General features: G+C 42.2%; 1 protein-coding gene across 1 annotated transcript in view; it reads left to right on the forward strand.

The window, feature by feature from the left end:
• LOC126182190 (protein enabled homolog) overlaps positions 1–21,361 on the forward strand; it is a 171,990-nt gene that overhangs the window by 22,960 nt on the left and 127,669 nt on the right. Inside the window, exon 2 of the mRNA XM_049924833.1 lies at positions 16,293–16,489. Within this exon, the coding sequence (XP_049780790.1) occupies positions 16,293–16,489 (197 nt within the window). The remainder of the gene's footprint in view (positions 1–16,292; positions 16,490–21,361) is intronic.

Here is a 21,361-nt window from a genome sequence, read left to right on the forward strand (position 1 = left end):
TATTGATAACATTGTTAGAGCAAGCACTGAAAAGGGAGAAAGAAGGAATAAATATATGGAAACTTACCTGAACCGATTACATTTCTGATGATGGCATTTTGTTCCCCTCTTGGCGCAAATTGAGTGAAATAAAGCAGTGCCAACGCAGCGGATTTGTATTAGCCAGGAGGCCGATTCAAATCCCCGTTCGTCCATCTGAATTTTAAGTTTCCACCATTAATCTAAACCTCGTACGCCAAACGCCGGAATAGCTCCTCTGTAAAGACATGGACGATTTCCTTCCGCATCATTTTCTTGTCAAAACTTCTGCTCGCTCTAATGACCTGTACATTCACGGAATGTTAAACCTGGTCTTCCTTCCTTCATTATTCGTGTAGATAACTTTACTTCAATGTTAATTTTGTGTGTGATTATGCTAGAAAAATTAAGTTGGAAGATATCCTAAATTCATATTATGTGATTGTGTTTTTTTTTTCCCCACCGGGGTGCAGCGAAACAGTAGCACAGCCATAGACCATATTTTTATTCGTTCTTCATTACTTGATGGGCATTCTTTTAGTAAAAGGGTGAATGATCTTTCAGAGCACGATGCACAAATTTTAACACTAAAATGTTTTTGTACTCAAACAAATATTATACGTAATTAAAAACTACATAGAAAAGCTAGGTGATCGTTCCACACGAAAATTAGTTTAGTTTGTTTATTTCAATTCGCTTAAGAAGTATGATATTATATTTTGGAGTAACTCTTCCCATTTTCAAAGGATAGTTTTGGCTCAGAAACGGGCGGTGCGGGCAATAAGTGGCGTAACTTCGGGAACATCTTGTCGACACCAGTTCATTAGTCTGGTATACTGACATTGACCTCTCAATATATATATTCTTTACTGTCAGCTCTTCTTAACACTATCAGCTTATTCCCAAGAATTAGCAGTTTTCATTCAGTTAGTACTAGGCAGAAATCCAATCTGCATTTGGATCGCACTTCCTTGACTGTTGCGCAGAAAGGTGTGCAGTATACTGCTGCATCGATTTTTAATGAGCTGCCACAAGAATTCAAAAATCTTAGCAGTAATCTACTCGCTTTCAAACCGAAACTGAAGAGTTTCCTCATGAGTTACTCCTTTTATTTTGTTGAGGAGTTCCTTGAAAAATTAAACTAATTCCTGTGTAATATTGTTTGTAACGTTTACATAAACTTATGGCTTGTCTTTTTTTGGGTTCATAAACATTTTGCTTTATCGACTATTACTTTTATGTTGTAATATCATGTACTGACACGTTTCATGACCTTTGAGATTTGCTCATCAATTTGGTTCTGTGGAATTAGACTAGTTAAAAATAAATAAACTTCAGCACCTAAGGGAAAAATCGTCACAGAACAAATTTCTAAGCAGACATTAAGATTATTTATAATAACAGTAAAAAACCAGATAAAGTCAAGCAAATAGTATAAATTACCTGCAGTACTTTTGATAAATTAAACAGGTTTTTTGAAAACTAAGCTTCCATTGTTCTTCAAAGGAAAAGTTTACAGGGTTGACGTGTTAAGACTATTAATTCATGGCAATGAAGCAATGAGTACCATTCGGAAAACCATTCGAATCCGAGGGCTGATCTAAGAGCAGTGGTGAAATTTGTGTTGCAATGGTCAGCAAAAAGACGAATGGAAGACGTAATTACCACGACAGTGAAAATGGGATGGAGCTGGACAGCATTCGAAGTCAGGCAGACGATCATAGAATGACCAAGTGAGTTTCTTTCTAGATTCCTAGAGGTAAAACCGAGACGACAGCCTAAGGGAATGAAACTGGATGATAGTACAAAACATGGCGCTCTTTCATCGTGGCTGAATGTGGATAAACATTATATGAACTGGAGATGATGATGATGATGATGATGATGATGATGATGATGATGATGACATAGATGAAGCTCATGATGGTGATGAAGTTTCACCCGAGGTTCTACATTTCATAGCACCGTCACATTAAAAAATAGTTTGCTTATGTTGACATCGCTGAGCTGTACTCCTCATCACTTTTACTTCCATGAAGTCGAATGGTTACCTCAATGTATTGTTGCTGGTGGAGAGGCGCTCCTTGCGGATAACAAGTGTTATCAGTTTTTTCAAGAATTTCGACCACCTAACAGTTACCACACTTAGTGTCGAACTGTTAGTTGACAAAACTCTCACTGTATGATCCGACAGGAACAGTGTTACTTGTACTGTAATAAAATAAAAATAAAAAATAATTAAATCTGAACAATGTCTTCCGGCAGGCGAAGATGATTTATTAGAGAAGGTTTATCATTCTTACGCGACACAAAAAGTGAAGGAACATTTCATTTAAATACATGGTCATTCGGCATTTCTCACTCAGTGTTTGGCAGACGTTTCATAGAACTGCATAGCAAGTGTGAAAAATTCACGTTAGTCTTTCCGTGCGACCGCTGGTTTCGCTCGTTGCTCCGTATGAAGTTGGTAGTCAACAAAATATTTTGGCATTTGGAGGAAAAACCTGTGAGTTTTGTGAAAAATCTCATCGAAACGGAAAGCGTCTCTGTTTTAACGATTGATATCGAAACTCGCTTATCATACCGTGATAATCTTTCCTCTATTTCACCATTATACCCTTCTTTGAACTTTTTTTTTCTATGTCCTCCGTCAGTCCTATACGGTAAGAATGTTATACAGCACAACAGTACTCCATATGAGAGAGGTTCGTTATATTTAAGTGTTCTGCCAGTAAAACAGGTCCTTGGTTCGCCTCCTCACAGCAGATTCCTCGTTTTGATCCCACTTTAAGTTTTGTGGTTTTCGTCCTTTTTTTTATTTTTTTGTGTATCATCTGACCAAACTTTTACGATGCCTATAGCACTAGGTGGTGGCTTTCGGAGGTGACTGATTTAGATATCATCGTGATGATCCTAACAGTAGTCATGTAATATGGTCGGGATATTTCCTAACATAGCAAAACTATGGTTGGCAACTGGCTCGTACCTAGACCATTTCGCAATTACTGGATAGCTCGGCTGATGAGAGCAATGACAGAAGTCGTCTAGGTTCAAGTACCTGTCCAGAGCCGGCAGCTGTGGCCGAGCGGTTCTAGGCCCCTTCAGACCGGAAGCTGTTAAGCTGATTGTGCGATACTTCTCGCAGTTGTCAGCTCTTGCGGTCTTCGGAACTGTGTGGATGATATTCTTCTGAACGTCAGATGGTATGTCGCCAGACTAATCATTCTACACACCAACGCTAATACCCGTTTTGATGCTACTTCCCCCAATGATTCTAGAAATTCTGGTGGAATGTTATGTATACCTTCTGCCTTATTTGATCTTAAGTCCTCCAAAGCTGTTTCAATTCTAATTCCAATTCTGGATCCCCTGTCTCTTCTAAATCGATTCCAGTTTCTTCTTCTATCACATCAGACAAATCATCCCACTAATAGAGACCTTCAACGTCCTCTTTTCATCTGTTCACTCTCTCCTCTGCATTTAACAGTGGAATTCCCGTTGCACTCTTAACGTCACCACCGTCGCTTTTAATTTGAAGGGAGGTGTTTTGACTTTGCTATAAACTGAGACAGACCTCCAGACAATCATTTTTTTTCGATTTCTTCATATTTTTCATGCAGCAATTTAGTCTTAGCCTCCTTGCAATTCTTATTTATTTCAGTCCTCAGCGACTTGTATTTCTGTATTCCTGTATATTCCTGAACATTTTTGTACGTACTTCCTTCATTGATCGAGTGAAGTATTTCTTATGTTATCCACGGTTTCCTCGCACCTACCTTCTTTCTACCTATATTTTTCTTTCCAGATTCTGTGATTGCCCTTCTTGGAGATGTCCATTTCTCTTGTTCTGCACTGCCTACTGAGCTGTCCCTTATTGCTGTAACTATAGCCTTAACTTTCTGACCAGGGCCTAAAAGTGCCATGAGACGTACGGTGGTCGTTTTCAACATCTGCCATAGTCAGGTATTAGGTATTTCCTTTCTTGTGCTGTGTTTCTTTGCACTCTGAAACTCTGTTCTCCGGGCCACTTTTATTTGCCCCACCCTGCATTTCCCTAGTATTCTGCCAATGAACTGACGTCTGCCACCGGTTTACCTAGGACTGAACCTATGTGAAAGGTCAATTTCATATCTCTATACAGACTGTTACATCTATTTGTATGAGTTAACCCTTTCTAATTGTGCTATTTTAGTAACATGATACTACGTTTTTTCGTTTTGTGAAGTACACAATTTTATATTCTTAAATATTAAAACTAAGTTGCCAATGGACGCATGTGCAGCTTTTGTCACACAGCGCTTCATTCTAGGTAAATGCTTCAACTGCAAAAATTCTGAATTTACTATTAACGTCGTCTGCAAGGTCAGTAACATGCAACACGAGCAGCATACCAGCACATTTCCCCGGTGCACACTTGAAATTAATTATACATCTGTCGATGCCTCCGATCCAAGATAATACGCCGCGTCCTCCATACTAATAAATCCTCAATCGAGCTGTAAATTTCTCTTTCTATCCGATATTATCGAAAATTCAATAATAAGTGTAGTTAAATCCTTTTTGGGCGTCAAGTACTACTGCATCTACCTTTCCTGATCCTTGGGTTGCGCATGATTGGTAATTTCGAAATCTACGTCAACAAGCAGGTTATTATGTCCAAGATAGCTCAATATATTTAAGCTCAGAATAACTTCTAAATTTGGACTGCAAGTGGCTGTCAGATGCCTGAGATGGTAGTTTTTTGGATCGCTTCTGCTATCGTTCTTGTAGGTGGGTGTGACTTCTGCTTCCTTCCAACTACTATGCACTGGTCTTATCCGCAACAAACTGAAAATGAAGTGCCTAAATTGAGACTCTGAAAACACGTTTAACAGCTTAGCTGTCTTGCTTCTGCGGACACTGAGTGCCGAGGGCCAACGTCTGTATTGAACACCTGTGTTCGCCCACCCATTTAGTCGCCGAGTGAGTGTCCCTGTCGCGGGCGATTAACTTTGCAAGAGCGGAGAGCGCTAAAAGCTTGATGCTACGCGTGAAAGCCGCAACCGGCAGCTCCGTGGGAAGTTGTGGCAGACCGAGATCGACAGACGGGTGGCGTGGACTTACTGATGGTTGCCGGAGGCGGTTCCCTGCCCCGCTGGAGACTGGAGGCTCCAGTACTCCGGCTGTCTCTGCCCACACCCTCTAGACACAGCTCTCTCTTCATGCGTACCAGGACTGTCCCTTCACACCCGCGAATCGAGAGACTAAGAGCAGTCGTTAATTGAAATCGCCTGAGATCGGAATAGAAGCACCCCAATTATTCACGATTATCGAGCTGTAATTCCTGGAAGACGTGTGTTACAGACCTTAAAGAGGCCTGAACAGGTGTGACATTTGCACAATGACGTGTACTTGTGCGTCACAGTTGCAATCTAGGACAAAACAAAAAATAGATGACCCACCACGAAGGAGTTATGCAAACTGGTCACAAATTCATATTCATACAAGTATCTACAGAAAAAGCAAATTGTAAACTTTGGCAGCCGATAGATGAATGTGCGACGCTGCAGCACGGTTTCACAGAGTAGCTGGCAAACATGGTAAAACGGGGACATTTAGATACAGAAAAAGAATTTCGGTTGCGCAAGAGATAATAAACCTATCTTCATATGTGACACGTTTCACCTGGTCTAGGCATCATCAGACAATCGCATAAAACCTTTTGTTAAACGTGACCGAGGCGTCGAACGTAATCGGGAGATGACAGCCAGATGGCCACAGCCTATGCTTCATTACATCACCGATAAAATTCGTCTTGTATTTGAGGCGTGAAACGTTATTAAAAGTCACAAAGAACTGGGAGGGAACAACCAGATAGCACTTTCAATGCTTCTTTACAAATGGCTGTGAGCACTATGGGACTCAACATCTTAGGTCATAAGTCCCCTAGAACTTAGAACTACTTAAACCTAACTAACCTAAGGACATCACACACACCCATGCCCGAGGCAGGATTCGAACCTGCGACCGTAGCAGTCCCGCGGTTCCGGACTGCAGCGCCAGAACCGCTAGACCACCGCGGCCGGCCCTCTTCTTTACATCACCCCTGAAGAAACCGCCCCATGAACACTGAGCACGCGCTGTCATGCCGGCTGTCATGCTTGGAGTCTAGTTGCCGGAATCACAGCGCGTGCTCAATGTTGTAAACAGACCATATTTGTGTTCATGGGGCGGTCTCGTCATTGGCGATATAAAGAAGCATCGGTCACTATCAGCAAGAGTTTTTATTCGATTGTCTGATGATGCCTAGAAGAGGTGAAACGCGTCACATGTGAAGATCAAATAAATCTACCTGGTGCAACCAAGACGGTTCTTCTGCATCTAAAGATCTACAACGGTTGCTGTGCCAGTACCATTGCGGCGTAATGTCTTTGTATGTACACAGTTGGACAGTAACTATGCCTTACATATAGGCGCGCGAACAATATACGCAGGCGTTAGCATTTTAGAGAGGACGGGGTGTTGGGCTCAAAGCAGGCGGCTGGAGTAATCAGTGATTCATGGCTGAATACTGCGTCAAGAAGGAAGCAGTCGACCTACGGAGACGACACAACGTGAGGACCGAGCAGTCGTCAGAGAGGCACTCAGAGCTCCGAATTCGTCATTATCATGGATCCGACGTGCAGCTGGTGCTTCAGTGAGCACAAGGACAATTCATAGGCGGTTCACAGAAAGGGGGCTCTGTACACGGTATCCCTTGCGTCATTGTCATCTGTACACCAACAAGCAGTGGTGCCTGACACTTTCAGCCTCGAGTGTCATGAACTGCAGTAGAATTGTCTTCAGTGAAGAGTTCCGCTTCGAACTGAGCCGCGATGACCAGCAAAGACGTGCCTGTAGAAGCACTGGACTGTGCTGGGATACCATACGACTGGGATGCCACTTAATTTCATAGCAGCGGTACGCCAACTGTTTTGTTTCCCGACACGGCAAGCCATCCTGTACTTACAGTTCAGCGAGATAGGGCCAACTCGCACATAGCAAGAGTTTCTACTGCTTGTCTTCGTGCTTGCCAAACGCTGCTGGGGCCGGCAAGGTGTCTGACCTTTCCCCAATTGAGAATGTTGGGAGTATTATGTCCAGGGCCCATCAGCCAGCTCGGGTTTTCGACGGTATTACGCGCCAATTGAAAAGAATTTCGCCCGGTAGAAGGACAACCAAGCCAAATGACTGATTGTATAAGGTCCACAAATGACTTGCTCAATTTGTGTAGCTTTCTCTCATGAATAAACCATCCAGTTTTTTCTGAAATTATAAACATTTGCTTTTCTGTACACGTATATCACATCTACCGATTTCCATCTAGTTCGGATAATTCCATTGTGGTGGGTCCTTTTCTCTGTCATTATTATTGAGTATCCATCGGTAATGAAAGGAGGCTACATCACGAATCTTTCGCAGTCTTTTCTCAGCTATTGTTAACTCTGTACGAAATTGACTCACAAGACTTGTCCGTATAAATTAAAGCACAGGCCGCTACCTTACCAAACAGTGGTGTGAGCCAGACCCGAATAGATTTCGTGCGACGCTTTATGGGCCGTTCGTGTGGTAGAAAGCCACCTAAGTATGGCTCTAGGCTGTTTTTCACTCTCATTTAGGCAAATGGTTCCCAGTGCTGGTTCCCAGTCTCCGGCACATAAAATACAGTACAGAAACAGATAAAATATTTCACACCGAACAACGTTTTCGCGGTTCACAGAAAATGTCACAAGATATTCTTCTCTTAGCTTATCTAACGATTGTCACGACAGGAAGGACATCCGCTCACAAATATATTAACAGGCTACAGCATGAATATAGCGGATCTTCTTTTTTGTTTTGAGTTTATTAAACTATTTCTGTATAAATGATAACGTTTGCACCCATGACCTCTTAATTATTTAAAAACTATTCAAGTTAGTTCGCGGAATTTATGGGCCTGTAAACACACTATCAGAATTTCGAAAATAAAATCTCGAGGGTAACTAAGGCGAGAACTATCGTACAATCAGCTTAACATCTCATGCATCCAAGCTGCTGACAAGAATGGTACACCGAAGAATCGAAAAGAAAACAGAGGTTGTGTCACATGACGATCAGTTTGGTTTTAGGAAATGTAAAGGCTCTTGGACACAAGACTTAAGAACAATCAAGACACCTTCATATTATCTATCAACCCAAAAAGAGCGTTCGACTATTTAAAATGGTTAGAAATTCTCAAAATATTGTAGGTGTTAACTGCAGGAAAAGACATTGTGGAGATGATCCAAGTGGGGAAAATACGAATGGATAACCAAGAGCTGAGTGCTGCTAGTTTTAAATCCGTATATCGAAGAAGCAGTGATGTAAATAACGAAAGGTGGGATTAAAATTCAAAATTCAGGGTGAAAGGATACCAGTGATCAATGATATTACTATCCTCAGGAAGAACTGCATAACCTGTTGAATGGACTGGAAAGTCTAATGACTACTGTACAGACCAAAGAGTAATGGATTGAGAGAAGTAGAACAAAGACGAAAGCTAGGAGGAGTAGTAGAAATAAGATTATTGATAAATTTAACAACAAAATTAGTGACCACGATGCAGACAAAGTGAAGAAATTCTGCTACCTTGGAAACAAAGCATTATGGTTGAAGCAAGCAGGACATAAAAAGCAAATTAGCACTAACTAAGAAGGCACTCCCGCGCGCAGAAGAAATTTATTACTATGAAGCATTAATTAATTAATTAATTAATTTAAGGAAGAAATTTCTGAAAATATTCGTTTGGAGCACACCGTTGTATGGAAGTGAACTAGGGACTCTGACAAAACAGGCAAAAGAAGAGAAACGAAACGTCTGAGACGTGGCTGACCGTATCAAACCAGTTAGCAGATTAGTGAAGAAAATGAGGCTGATAGTCTGTCGTTTGACCGAAACGAGACTTCATTCTGTAGAAAAATGACTTACAACAGAGGTGCAAAACCACTATTTTGGAAAAGTACTACGAAACTGTGTACAAACGGATGTTGTAGTGTAGAATCCTATCGACGTCGAGGTCATAAGCGACGTAGGAAAAGCTTGGACTGATCACGGGTGACGAGGAAAATCGGGCGTGCTCATTATTATAAAGACTTTCTAGCATTGGAAGAAATAGTGATGACACTGTAATATAGATACTGCAGTTTTCTTTAGTGATATAAGAAATTACTGTCTCGATAGATACCTACGGCCGGTTTCAATAACGTATGCGCCATCTTTGAATATAATATGCATGATAACGAATAACATGGCAATGTACACATCAGTACCATAAGTAGCAGCCAAACATTGTACACTGTACATTTGACTGCGCACGAGGCACTTAATCTGGGCATATGTTGATAAAAATACTTTGAGATCGGGACAGAAAGTTTTTATATTACTAGTACTAGCGTTCACCTCAAAATATTTACGGAATAAACGCCTAAGTAAAAAATGAGAATTGCTGAAGAGTAAATTTATCCGCGTTAGTGACGTATTGGGAAGCCGCAGTAGCCTATGCCATTTGTATGATAATGTATTCGTTTAAGCGGCCCTTGGGTAACGCAAGTCTTGCTAGTACAAGAGCTATTTAGTCACTGTTTCGTTGACTAACATTTTACATCAATGCTTTAAGTTAATTCACTCACATGTGTTCGTAAGCAAGACATAAAGCCATCCTGTAATTACAGTGACTAAGTAAATATGTCAGATTCAAAATTGCACAGATGAGAGGAGATTTTTTCTAGAGCGATCCTCACGGTGTTCTTGCAACTGGTTTACATTCAGACATCCACTTCTTCCAAAAAAATGTAGCCAGCCTCAAGTAGTACGCTGGAAAGAGCTGTTTTCGTAATCAGGTTACCTTCCATTAGGATCTTGGATGCGTTCAGCGACTGTGATATGATTCAAAAATGCCGGCTGCAGTGGCCGAGCGGTTCTAGGCGCTTCAGTCTGGAACCGTGGGGCCGCTACGGTCGCAGGTTCGACTCCTGTCTCGGGCATGGATGTGTGTGATGTCCTTAGGTTAGTTAGATTTAAGTAGTTCTAATTCCTAGGACACTGTTGACCTCAGATGTTAAGTCCCTTAGTGCTCAGAGCCATTTGAACTATTTTTGATTCACAAATGAAGAGCACAGTAATCAGTCGATTTTTTTTTTTTTTTTTTTTTTGCTGGTTTCATTCGGCAAATCTAGATTTCGGCTAGTGCCTGGCCATTATCAATGCACTATTTCATAGTATCTATGCATGACATTCCCCTATCGTTCGGGTGTCTGACATGCATTGACACTATGAAATAATGCATTGATAGTGGCTAGGCACCAGCAGAAGTCTAGATTTGCCGAATGAAACCTGCAAAAAAGGACGACTGATTGCTGTGCTCTATCATTTTTGTTTTCGTAATACCAGTGCGCAGAGATATTCATCGCACATCAAGTATGTCTCTCTGTTTTTCGTATTACATGGTTGAGATCCGCAATACAGATGCCAGTCTTTCATCCTGTACGGGTGCGATGGATAAAACCCGTGTCTCAACACGATCCTACTTGTTGGAGAACGTAGCGTTTAGGGAATCTCGTGTGAGAAAACCACATTATCTTTAGTGTCGTTCGTTTGTCAATAACAGTCAGCTACTTTTCCTCTCATCTCTGGAGTCTTCAACTTCAAAACAATGTTGCTGTCAGATAATTTAGTATAATAGGCGAGATATTCTGTCATATCTGGGTCCTGCTGAAATCAAAACCGGAGTTGAGATGCAAGTTTGGTCTTTGCAGTTGATAAATCGTTGCACTATTGAATGCAGGATTCTAAAATATAGTCGAAATACAGCACATACCTTAAATAATTGTTAGCCACAACATTAGTCCATAACGGTGGCTCCAGTTAAGAGAGTACGTTAGCTGTCGGTAGCGACAGTGGAATAGGCGGAAGATAATTTACCTAACTAATCTTGTCGTCTCGTGACGTCGACGATAGGTAGTAATCTAGAACTACATTCTCCTGTTTTTCTCTACTCCATCAAGAAAATCAAAGCCTTAATACTCTATATAAGCCCTGTTCTGTATCGCCAGCTGAAGAGGACCGAAAATAATGATACCTATCAGATACGCGTTTAGAAGGAAGAATGCGAAGTTGTCGGAATTCCATCACCCCCCTCCATTGTTAACCGGCAGAACATCTAACTTTCAAGTTTCAATGATCACGAAAGGGAGCTCCCTCTCACAATAACCCGGCCGTGATGGCCGAGCGGTTCTAGGCGCCGGCCGGAGTGGCCATGCGGTTCTAAGCGCTACAGTCTGGAGCCGAGCGACCGCTACGGTCGCAGGTTCGAATCCTGCCTCGGGCATGGATGTGTGTGATGTCCTTAGGTTAGTTATGTTTCAGTAGTTCTAAGTTCTAGGGGACTGATGACCTCAGCAGTTAAGTCCCATAGTGCTCAGAGCCATTTGAACCTCTCGCAATATCTCTGATGGTTAATTACCACATTAGAGAAAAGTAATATTTCCTAACTGATAGCCGGCCGGAGTGGCCGTGCGGTTCTGGGCGCTACAGTCTGGAGCCGAGCGACCGCTTCGGTTGCAGGTTCGAATCCTGCCTCGGGCATGGATGTGTGTGATGTCCTTAGGTTAGTTAGGTTTAATTAGTTCTAAGTTCTAGGCGATTGATGACCTCCGAAGTTAAGTCGCATAGTGCTCAGAGCCATTTGAACCATTTGAATCCTAACTGATAAACGAGTAGCAAAAGCTCTACAAAATTTCTTCAGTTATTACGATCTGTAATTGAAATAAGGCACGTGTTCTTACTGCGACACATTGTTTTGCAAATATGTATAAACAGATTCATATGTGTGACTTTCGGGTGATCAGCTACTTCTTATAAAAGTATAACCCAAAATTTGTTTAAGTATTGTATATAAAAGCATATGCATGTACGTTTTGTAACGTCACTTCCTTTTGGCACAGACAAACTGAAGATAATCTCAAAACTGTCTGAAACTGGTTGTTAAAATAAAACAAGTAAAGCTGTGTAGTCGTACAATGAAAATATCTTAGACATAATAACTATTTTATAACGCATCAACTGTTTGTAACAAGAGATTTTACTGAAATCACTCCATATTAGTTTCTATACGTACCGATTTTGGAAGAAGTAAGCTGTCTGTCGTCGTGTATAGCGTTCATCGTACTGTTATATGAGACAGTGCCATTAATATTGTTCTCTCCGTTCAGAAGCGCAGGTCCGGATATGCCCTGAATTTACAAAAATGCCCCTCAAATACAATGTTTAGACCTATGAATCAAATTAATCACTCAGTGTGACTGAAGAAGAGTTTGTAGAATATCACATAATCAACATTTAGATTTTTGCTCAGTGATTTACAATGGGGATAGTAAAAAGAAAGTGAATTTAAGTGAACATGAACAGTCGCACCAAATATTCACCAGCATAAAAGCGTTTGAAGAACGCCGCTTATGGCGCCGGACAGTACAGTTGGCATGGAGACCCAATCTGAATAGTAACTCAGAGGTACAGGTGATCAAATAAACACATGTTCTGCAGAATAAAGCATTTCGTCTCTGCCAAATGCGCCAATACCAACACACACTTTTTCGCTGAAGAGCATGCAAACGATTGTGAAGTATAGCACTTGCAGTGATTACGACACTTCGTACTATTAACTGCAGTAACGAATCCCTAAAGATTCTATCAATTACTGAAGCCAAATAGCTTGTTTCACGTCAAGTTATCGTTTTTCAACAGTTGCGTTCTAGTCGCGTAATTCGTCTGAACAGGAAAAATGTGTTGAAAAGGAAATATATTTGAAACAATATTTGAATTTATATCCATATAGTTGACTCTCAGGAAGTAAGACGATCATATTAATACGTGTGATATAAGTGGTCAGAAAACGCTTGGCAAAATTAGTTTCAATAGATAAGAAAATCAATCCTTACAGCTCGCAAAGGATTGAAAAGGGTTCATTGACAGGGATTGTGACAAAATTGGCTGTATCTCCAATCTGATGAACTGATGGAAAACAGAGTATGTACCGAGACACGAAGCATATTCTCCTCATGAAGACACAAAAACCGAATCTCCACATCTTAGATGCGCTTCCAACCCAGGAAAGTTACATTAACTTCGCAGTACGAATCTAGATAATAGTTACACATGAACCAGGCATTCGCTGTGAATGTTTAACAAAGTCGTATTGCAAGTGTGCTCTTTTTGCACACAGCCAAGCTACGTAGCACCACCTCACTGCACAGCAAAACAACAGCAGGCGACATGAGAGTCCAAAACACATCCGATCTTCTGCACGGCAGAACATAGTAGTGCCCTCTCCGAAATAGTGAACCAGTATTCTCAGCGTAGCTGGCTTAAGCTAATTACGGGCACACCGCAACTCAAAGAACTTTTCTTGAATGTCTCACAGACAAACAGAAAGATAACTAAGTTGTCAATTATCTATTGTACGTACAGATTCGCATCTTTGCATTGTGACTGTGGTAACTTGTGGAGTGAGAATTTATACACTGTCAAAAGAATTAGGGTAACACGTTTATTAACGCCCTATCTAGTTTGATACAGGCGGGACCTGTGGTCTTATTGGATGGCTTCAGATCTTCGATTTCAGTGTAGAGAATCAATTAAAATCTTCCGCCATTTATTGGCTGTTTTATGGATTACAGCGTCAGTTGACTCCTCAGAGGGAAATGAGCACTGGTATCTCTGTATTTTCTACTGAGGTTCATAGTTGGCAGTTGTCATTTGTGGACTTTTGTTCAAGCAAGTACATGCAGTGTGACTTCTTAATGCAATGCTAGTTGCAAGGGCGGACTGTTTGATCCAAAAAGGATCGACTTTCGGTAGCGTTGCTGCAGAAGTTAATGCCTGTCCACGTCACCCATAGGTCCTTGACACGCTACAGGGAGACAGGTCAGTGCACAAAGCGAGTTGGACATCGTCACCGACGAGTTACATCCTCCCGCGAAGACCGATATCTTGCCACATCAGCGTTTCGGTGTCGTATGGATATCGCCAGGGCACTGCAAGACGATGTCAGAAGGGCGACTGGAGCCGCTGTGTCCGGTCGATTCTAATAAACAGGCTATCCCAAAGGGCAGGACGACCCAGACGTCGCTTGACACGAAAACATCTTGCAACTCATCTTCAGTTCTGTCGTCCACATGTCAACTAGCGAAACGACAAGTCTAGATATCCTTACGCAAGGTGATGGCTGTGATAGTGTGCGGAGAACTGTGGTGCTGCCAAGTGTTGTCCAGGAACTCTATAGATTTCCAAGTCCCTGTTTTGTTGTGGGGAGGCTTTATCGTTGACAGGCAGACTGATCTTTTCGTTGTCCATAGTCGGCTTATCGCCAGATAGTACATCCAACAGATTCTGTTGGGCCGTGTGGTGGCTCATTCATACGGTGGTGGCTCTGAATTCCTCCTTATGCCAGGGCGGTCTGGACATTGAAGTAACGGAATGGCCGGCGGTGAGTCCCGACCTAATCCCACCACAGACCCTCCAACGACTTTCATGGGCTGTCATTGACGAATCGGAACGAGTACCATAGGATGACCCCCGTAGACTTATATGGAGCAAGCCAAGGTGTCAAGCAGTGATGAACATGTTTTCGATATCTGTCGGACGTTTCACTTCTTTTTATGTAAACGATCAAGGATCTAATGATGTTCTGTTGTGAACTTAGTTTGTGATAGATAAAGGTACAATTTGGCAATATTCCCAGTCTCAAAATGGTTCAAATGGCTCTGAGCACTATGGGACTTAACTTCTGAGGCCATCAGTTCCCTAGAACTTAGAACTACTTAAACCTAACTAACCTAAGGACATCTCAAACACCCATGCCCGAGGGATGATTCGAACCTGCGACCGTAGCAGTCACGCGGTTCCAGAGTGTAGCGCCTAGAACCGGCCGGCTCCCAGTCCTAAGTATTGCTGAAAGAAACATGGCACTTACTCAGTCATGTTCCCACAATTCTCTTGGACAGTATATATACCTGAGTTGCGAAGTTCCTGCTAGTTTTTAAGGACGGATTACTTTTTCAAAAGTGCGAGTATCTCCTGAATTAAGAATAATACCCATCAAATAAAATTTTTCGACCCCCTGAATCATACTAGTAACAAGAACTGTCTACAGAGAGATTTTAGAACACTCACATTTTTGCACAATGATTTTCAGCGGACATAGCAAAAGGAAACTGAATTTAAGTGACCATGAGGAATCGCATCAAATATCTGGCAAAACATCAATTGTATTATGTAAATGCGATAATTTAATTGTAAAAGCAGCAAGTTAAATAGTCGTAGTTGCAGTGTAACAGCCAACATTCAGGGTCATCTGTTTTCTGAGTGATGCGTTCCGACACCACTTCGTCTTCTGTGCCTTCCTTTTCATATGAGAGCAGCACTTACCCGCATACTCAGTGTCGTGAATCACTTCTAGTATATATTCGAATCTCCACCTTCCCCTATGGTATTTTTCCCACCCTGGCCTCTTGGTGTCCTAACACTTGTCCTGCCTTCGGGTCCCTTCCTTTGTCAGTTTCCCATACATACCTTTCCTTTCTTCACTGGTTCTCCGGAGAAACTTCTTATTTCTTCTAAGTCTAGTAAATTTTCAGCACCAGCAATAGCTGGGATGGAACCTGACATCCATAAAGTTTTCGTTAGTGGTCAGAGGTGATACTCCTAACCCCTCGGCCATCCTTCTCCCCCCCCCCCCTCTCTTTCTCCTTGTATGTTCGTGCTCGGTGAGTGTGTGTGTGTGTGTGTGTATGTGTGTGTGTGTGTGTGTGTGTGTGTTTCACTGTTATTATCCCACTAGGTGTTAGCATAGTGGTATAACTCCCTAAGGCCCAGCGTAGCGTCAATTCACAACGCCGCGTTACACGCTTGTACACTTATTCGAGTTATTATTGGCGATACCAATATTCACTTGTTACCTAATAAAAAACCGCCATTAACATTTTAATAAGCTCGTTCATGCGGAGATAGGCAATTTATTACACAATTTATTACCGCGTAAGCACGGCCAGCTTATTACGTGATAGCTGATCCCAACAATGTAGGCCACCAGCGACGAAAAAACAATTTGAAATGTAAGCAGTTAATTACGCGGAGGACAATGGGCGGACGTTTTAAACAGTGCGCGGCAGTACAGCGCTGGCGAACAAAGGTACGCGCGCGCTGATTAACTTGTCAGCCGCAGGCGGTGATTTATGCAGGGGCCGGACGCGGGCAGACGGCTCGCGCCAACAGTCCGTCTCCGGCGCGCGTCGGCCATCAATCAGGCGACGGCGCGGCCAGCCGGCCGAGCGCCGCCGAGGCAGCGGGTCGCAGGCCCCGCTGACATCTGCAGCGCGCCGGCTGCCGCGGGGGCGGTACGGGCCCCCACCCCACTCACTGCTGGGCTCCATCTGCCGTAAGCCGACAGGCGCCGATCGGCTGTTCTCGAAGTAAACAAGGCCGATTTGCTGTTCGGAAGTAGGACGTGACCTGGCTTACTCGACGTGAAGCGCGGAAACTGTACTGCGACGGCGAAAAGCCGAGCGGAGTACAGGTGATGACGGACAACCTGTGACGACCGATAAATCTCTCCGGTAGCAGCCGAGTGTACGCTATTATCACACTTCGTGAGAGATTAGAAGTGTGTACTGTATCAATAGTCAGAGCACTGCAGCGTTCTTCTCTAATTTTAGCACGATTTACACAATGCAAAATATGAAAAACGCCAGAAGGGCTGGAACATCCATCTGCTCAATAACAGAAGACCTCCCTCAACGAAGGTTTTAGGCTATACGACAATTTCATAGTTTTTCAGGAAGTTCAGATAATTATTGTTTTCCTTTTCTACTATTTACTTACATATTTTATTATGTATGATCAGAGTGATACAGTATATATTATAGCACATTTTATCATGTTTAGAAAGTTTTCAGTAGCTGTCTGTGTAACAACGTTGCAGATCCCGTAAAAGTACATTGTAATATTACATTTCATATTATTTAGCGCCTACCGGGGTGGCCGAGCGCTTCTAGGCACTACAGTCTGGAACCACGCTACCTCTACCTACTTAAACATCACCTCCATCCCCATGTGATTATGGTATGCCATACCCCTAGATGGCCACTACCATTTGGCTACAGACTTTCATATACACTGCTTATCTGGTACCCCTTTTTCGTTGTTTGGTTAAAGGGATACCCTCGTTTTTATTGCCGTTAAGGACCCTAATTTTTGGTGCCTTGTGAAGGACGGCATTTCGACTTAATGTCTGTTTTACCTGGGAAATATCAAAATGTCAGTTTATCTTCAAATACTTTTGCAAGGTTTATTATAGTAAAGTTTTTATTCTTGTAAAGAAAGAGTTGGAAGTCATAAAGACTTTTTAATACCCTACTCAGTTCAAAAATGGTTCAAATGGCTCTGAGCACTACGGGACTCAACTGCTAAGGTCATTAGTCCCCTAGAACTTAGAACTAGTTAAACCTAACTAACCTAAGGACATCACAAACATCCATGCCCGAGGCAGGATTCGAACCTGCGACCGTAGCGGTCTTGCGGTTCCAGACTGCAGCGCCTTTAACCGCACGGCCACTTCGGCCGGCCCCTACTCAGTATTTTATTTTAATATTGATGTTGTGGTTCACATTTAGGCACCATCATGCCCCCCCATGAAACATGGACCTTGCCGTTGGTGGGAAGGCTTGCATGCCTCAACGATACAGATAGCCGTACCGTAGGTGCAACCGCAACGGAGGGGGGTATCTGTTGAGAGACCAGACAAACGTGTGGTTCCTGAAGAGGGGCAGCAGCCTTTTCAGTAGTTGCAGGGGCAACAGTCTGGATGATTGACTGATCTGGCCCTGTAACACTAACCAAAACCGCCTTGCTGTTTTGGTACTGCGAACGGCTGAAAGCAAGGGGAAACTACAGCCGTAATTTTTCCCGAGGGCATACAGCTTTACTGTATGATTAAATGATGATGGCGTCCTCTTGGGTAAAATATGCCGGAGGTAAAATAGTCCCCCATTCGGATCTCCGGGCGGGGACTACTCAAGAGGACATCGTTATCAGGAGAAAGAAAACTAGCGTTCTACGGATCGGTGGGTGGAATGTCAAATCCCTTAATCGGGCAGGTAGGTTGGAAAATTTAAAAAGGGAAATGGATAGGTTAAAGTTAGATATAGTGGGAATTAGTGAAGTTCGGTGGCAGGAGCAACAAGACTTTTGGTCAGGTGAATACAGGGTTATAAATACAAAATCAAATAGGGGTAATGCAGGAGTAGGTTTAATAATGAATAAAAAAATAGGAGTGCGGGTAAGCTACTACAAACAGCATAGTGAACGCATTATTGTGGCCAAGATAGATACGAAGCCCACGCCTACTACAGTAGTACAAGTTTATATGCCTACTAACTCTGCAGATGATGAAGAAATTGATGAAATGTATGATGAGATAAAAGAAATTACTCAGGTAGTGAAGGGAGATGAAAATTTAATAGTTATGGGTGACTGGAATTCGACAGTAGGAAAAGGAAGAAAAGGAAGAGAAGGAAACGTAGTAGGTGAATTTGGATTGGGGCTAAGAAATGAAAGAGGAAGCCGCCTGGTAGAATTGTGCACAGAGCATAACTTAATCATAGCTAACACTTGGTTCAAGAACCATGAAAGAAAGTTGTATACATGGAAGAACCCTGGAGATACTAAAAGGTTTCAGATAGATTATATAATGGTAAGACAGAGATTTAGGAACCAGATTTTAGATTGTAAGACATTTAGAAGGGGCAGATGTGGACTCTGGCCACAATCTATTGGTTATGAACTGTAGATTAAAACTGAAGAAACTGCAAAAAGGTGGGAATTTAAGGAGATGGGACCTGGATAAACTGAAAGAACCAGAGGTTGTACAGAGTTTCAGGGAGAGCATGAGGGAACAATTGACAGGAATGGGGGAAAGAAATACAGTAGAAGAAGAATGGGTAGCTTTGAGGAATGAAATAGTGAAGGCAGCTGAGGATCAACTAGGTAAGAAGACGAGGGCCAGTAGATATCCTTGGGTAACAGAAGAGATACTGAATTTGGCTGACGAAAGGAGAAAATACAAAAATGCAACAAGTGAATCAGGCAAAAAGGAATACAAACGTCTCAAAAATGAGATCGACAGGAAGTGCAAAATGGCTAAGCAGGGATGGCTAGAGGACAAATGTAAGGATGTAGAGGCTTGTCTCACTAGGGGTTAGATAGATACTGCCTACAGGAAAATTAAAGAGACCTTTGTAGAAAAGAGAACCACTTGCATGAATATCAAGAGCTCAGATGGAAACCCAGTTCTAAGCAAAGAAGGGAGAGCAGAAAGGTGGAAGCAGTATATAGAGGGTCTATACAGGGGCGATGTTCTTGAGGACAATATTATGGAAATGGAAGAGTAAGTAGATGAAGATGAAATGGGAGATATGATACTGCGTGAAGAGTTTGACAGAGCACTGAAAGACCTAAGTCAAAACAAGGCCCCGGGAGTAGACGACATTCCATTAGAACTACTGACAGCCTTGGGAGAGCCAGTCCTGACAAAATTCTGCCATCTGGTGAGCAACATGTATGAGACAGCCGAAATTCCCTCAGACTTCAAGAAGAATATAATAATTCCAATCCCAAAGAAAGCAGGTGTTGACAGATGTGAAAATTACCGAACAATCAGTTTAATAAGCCATAGCTGGAAAATACTAACGCGAATTCTTTACAGACGAATGGAAAAACTAGTAGAAGCCGACCTCGGGGAAGATCAGTTTGGATTCCGTAGAAATGTTGGAACACGTGAGGCAATACTGACCCTACGACTTATCTTAGAAGAAAGATTAAGGAAAGGCAAACCTACGTTTCTAGCATTTGTAGACACAGAGAAAGCTTTTGACAATGTTGACTGGAATACTCTCTTTCAAATTCTGAAGGTGGCAGGTGTAAAATACAGGGAGCGAAAGGTTATTTACAATCTGTACAGGAACCAGATGGCAGTTATAAGAGTCGAAGGACATGAAAGGGAAGCAGTGGTTGGGAAGGGAGTGAGACAGGTTGTAGCCTATCCCCGATGCTATTCAATCTGCATATTGAGCAAGCAGTAAAGGAAACGAAAGAAAAGTTCGGAGTAGGTATTAAAATCCATGGAGAAGAAATAAAAACTTTGAGGTTCGCCGATGACATTGTAATTCTGTCAGAGACAGCAAAGTACTTAGATGAGCAGTTGAACGGAATGGACAGTGTCTTGAAAGGAGCGTATAAGATGAACATCAACAAAAGCTAAACGAGGATAATGGAATGTAGTCGAATTAAGTCGGGTTATGCTGAGGGAATTAGATTAGGAAATGAGACACTTAAAGTAGTAAAAGAGTTTTGCTATCTGGGGAGCAAAATAACTGTTGATGGTCGAAGTAGAGAGGATATAAAATGTAGACTGGCAATGGCAAGGAAAGCGTTTCTGAAGAAGAGAAATTTGTTAACATCGAGTATTGATTTAAATGTCAGGAAGTCGTTTCTGAAAGTATTTGCATGGAGTGTAGCCATGTATGGAAGTGAAACATGGACGATAAATAGTTTGGACAAGAAGAGAATAAAAGCTTTCGAAATGTGATGCTACAGAAGAATGGTGAAGATTAGATGGGTAGATCATATAACTAATGAAGGAGGTATTGAATAGAATTGGGGAGAAGAGGAGTTTGTGGCACAACTTGACTGGAAGAAGGGATCGGTTGGTGGGACATGTTCTCAGGCATCAAGGGATCACCAATTTAGTACTGGAGGTCAGCGTGGAGGGTAAAAATCGTAGAGGGAGCCCAAGAGATGAATACTGTAAGCAGATTCAGAAGGATTTAGGCTGCAGTAGGTATTGGGAGATGAAGAGGCTTGCATAGGATAGAGTAACATGGAGAGCTGCATCAAACCAGTCTCAGGACTGAAGACCACAACAACAACAACAACAACAACAACAACACGGCATTTAACTTTGGTATACACGCCGTATGTGGCAGTGTTGCGCCTTACTGTTCAGTGCCGTTATGTATTTTACTGTTTTTGGAAAAACGTTAACAGTATTAAATTTATTTTTGTCTTATACTGCTGTTGTATTGTCTTTTTGATTGAATGAGATTATTGTAGTCTGCACATTGTTATACATATATGTTAGCTGTCTTGGCCTGGTTCTTATATTTTGGGAAATAGAATTTTCACTATCCCTTTCCTATATCTAGAAAAAATAAGTTCTGCGTTTTGAGGCGCACTTAATAATTTGGTAACAGTT

This window comes from Schistocerca cancellata, chromosome 1 (assembly GCF_023864275.1).
Source record: "Schistocerca cancellata isolate TAMUIC-IGC-003103 chromosome 1, iqSchCanc2.1, whole genome shotgun sequence".
NCBI classification, from domain to species: domain Eukaryota; kingdom Metazoa; phylum Arthropoda; class Insecta; order Orthoptera; family Acrididae; genus Schistocerca; species Schistocerca cancellata.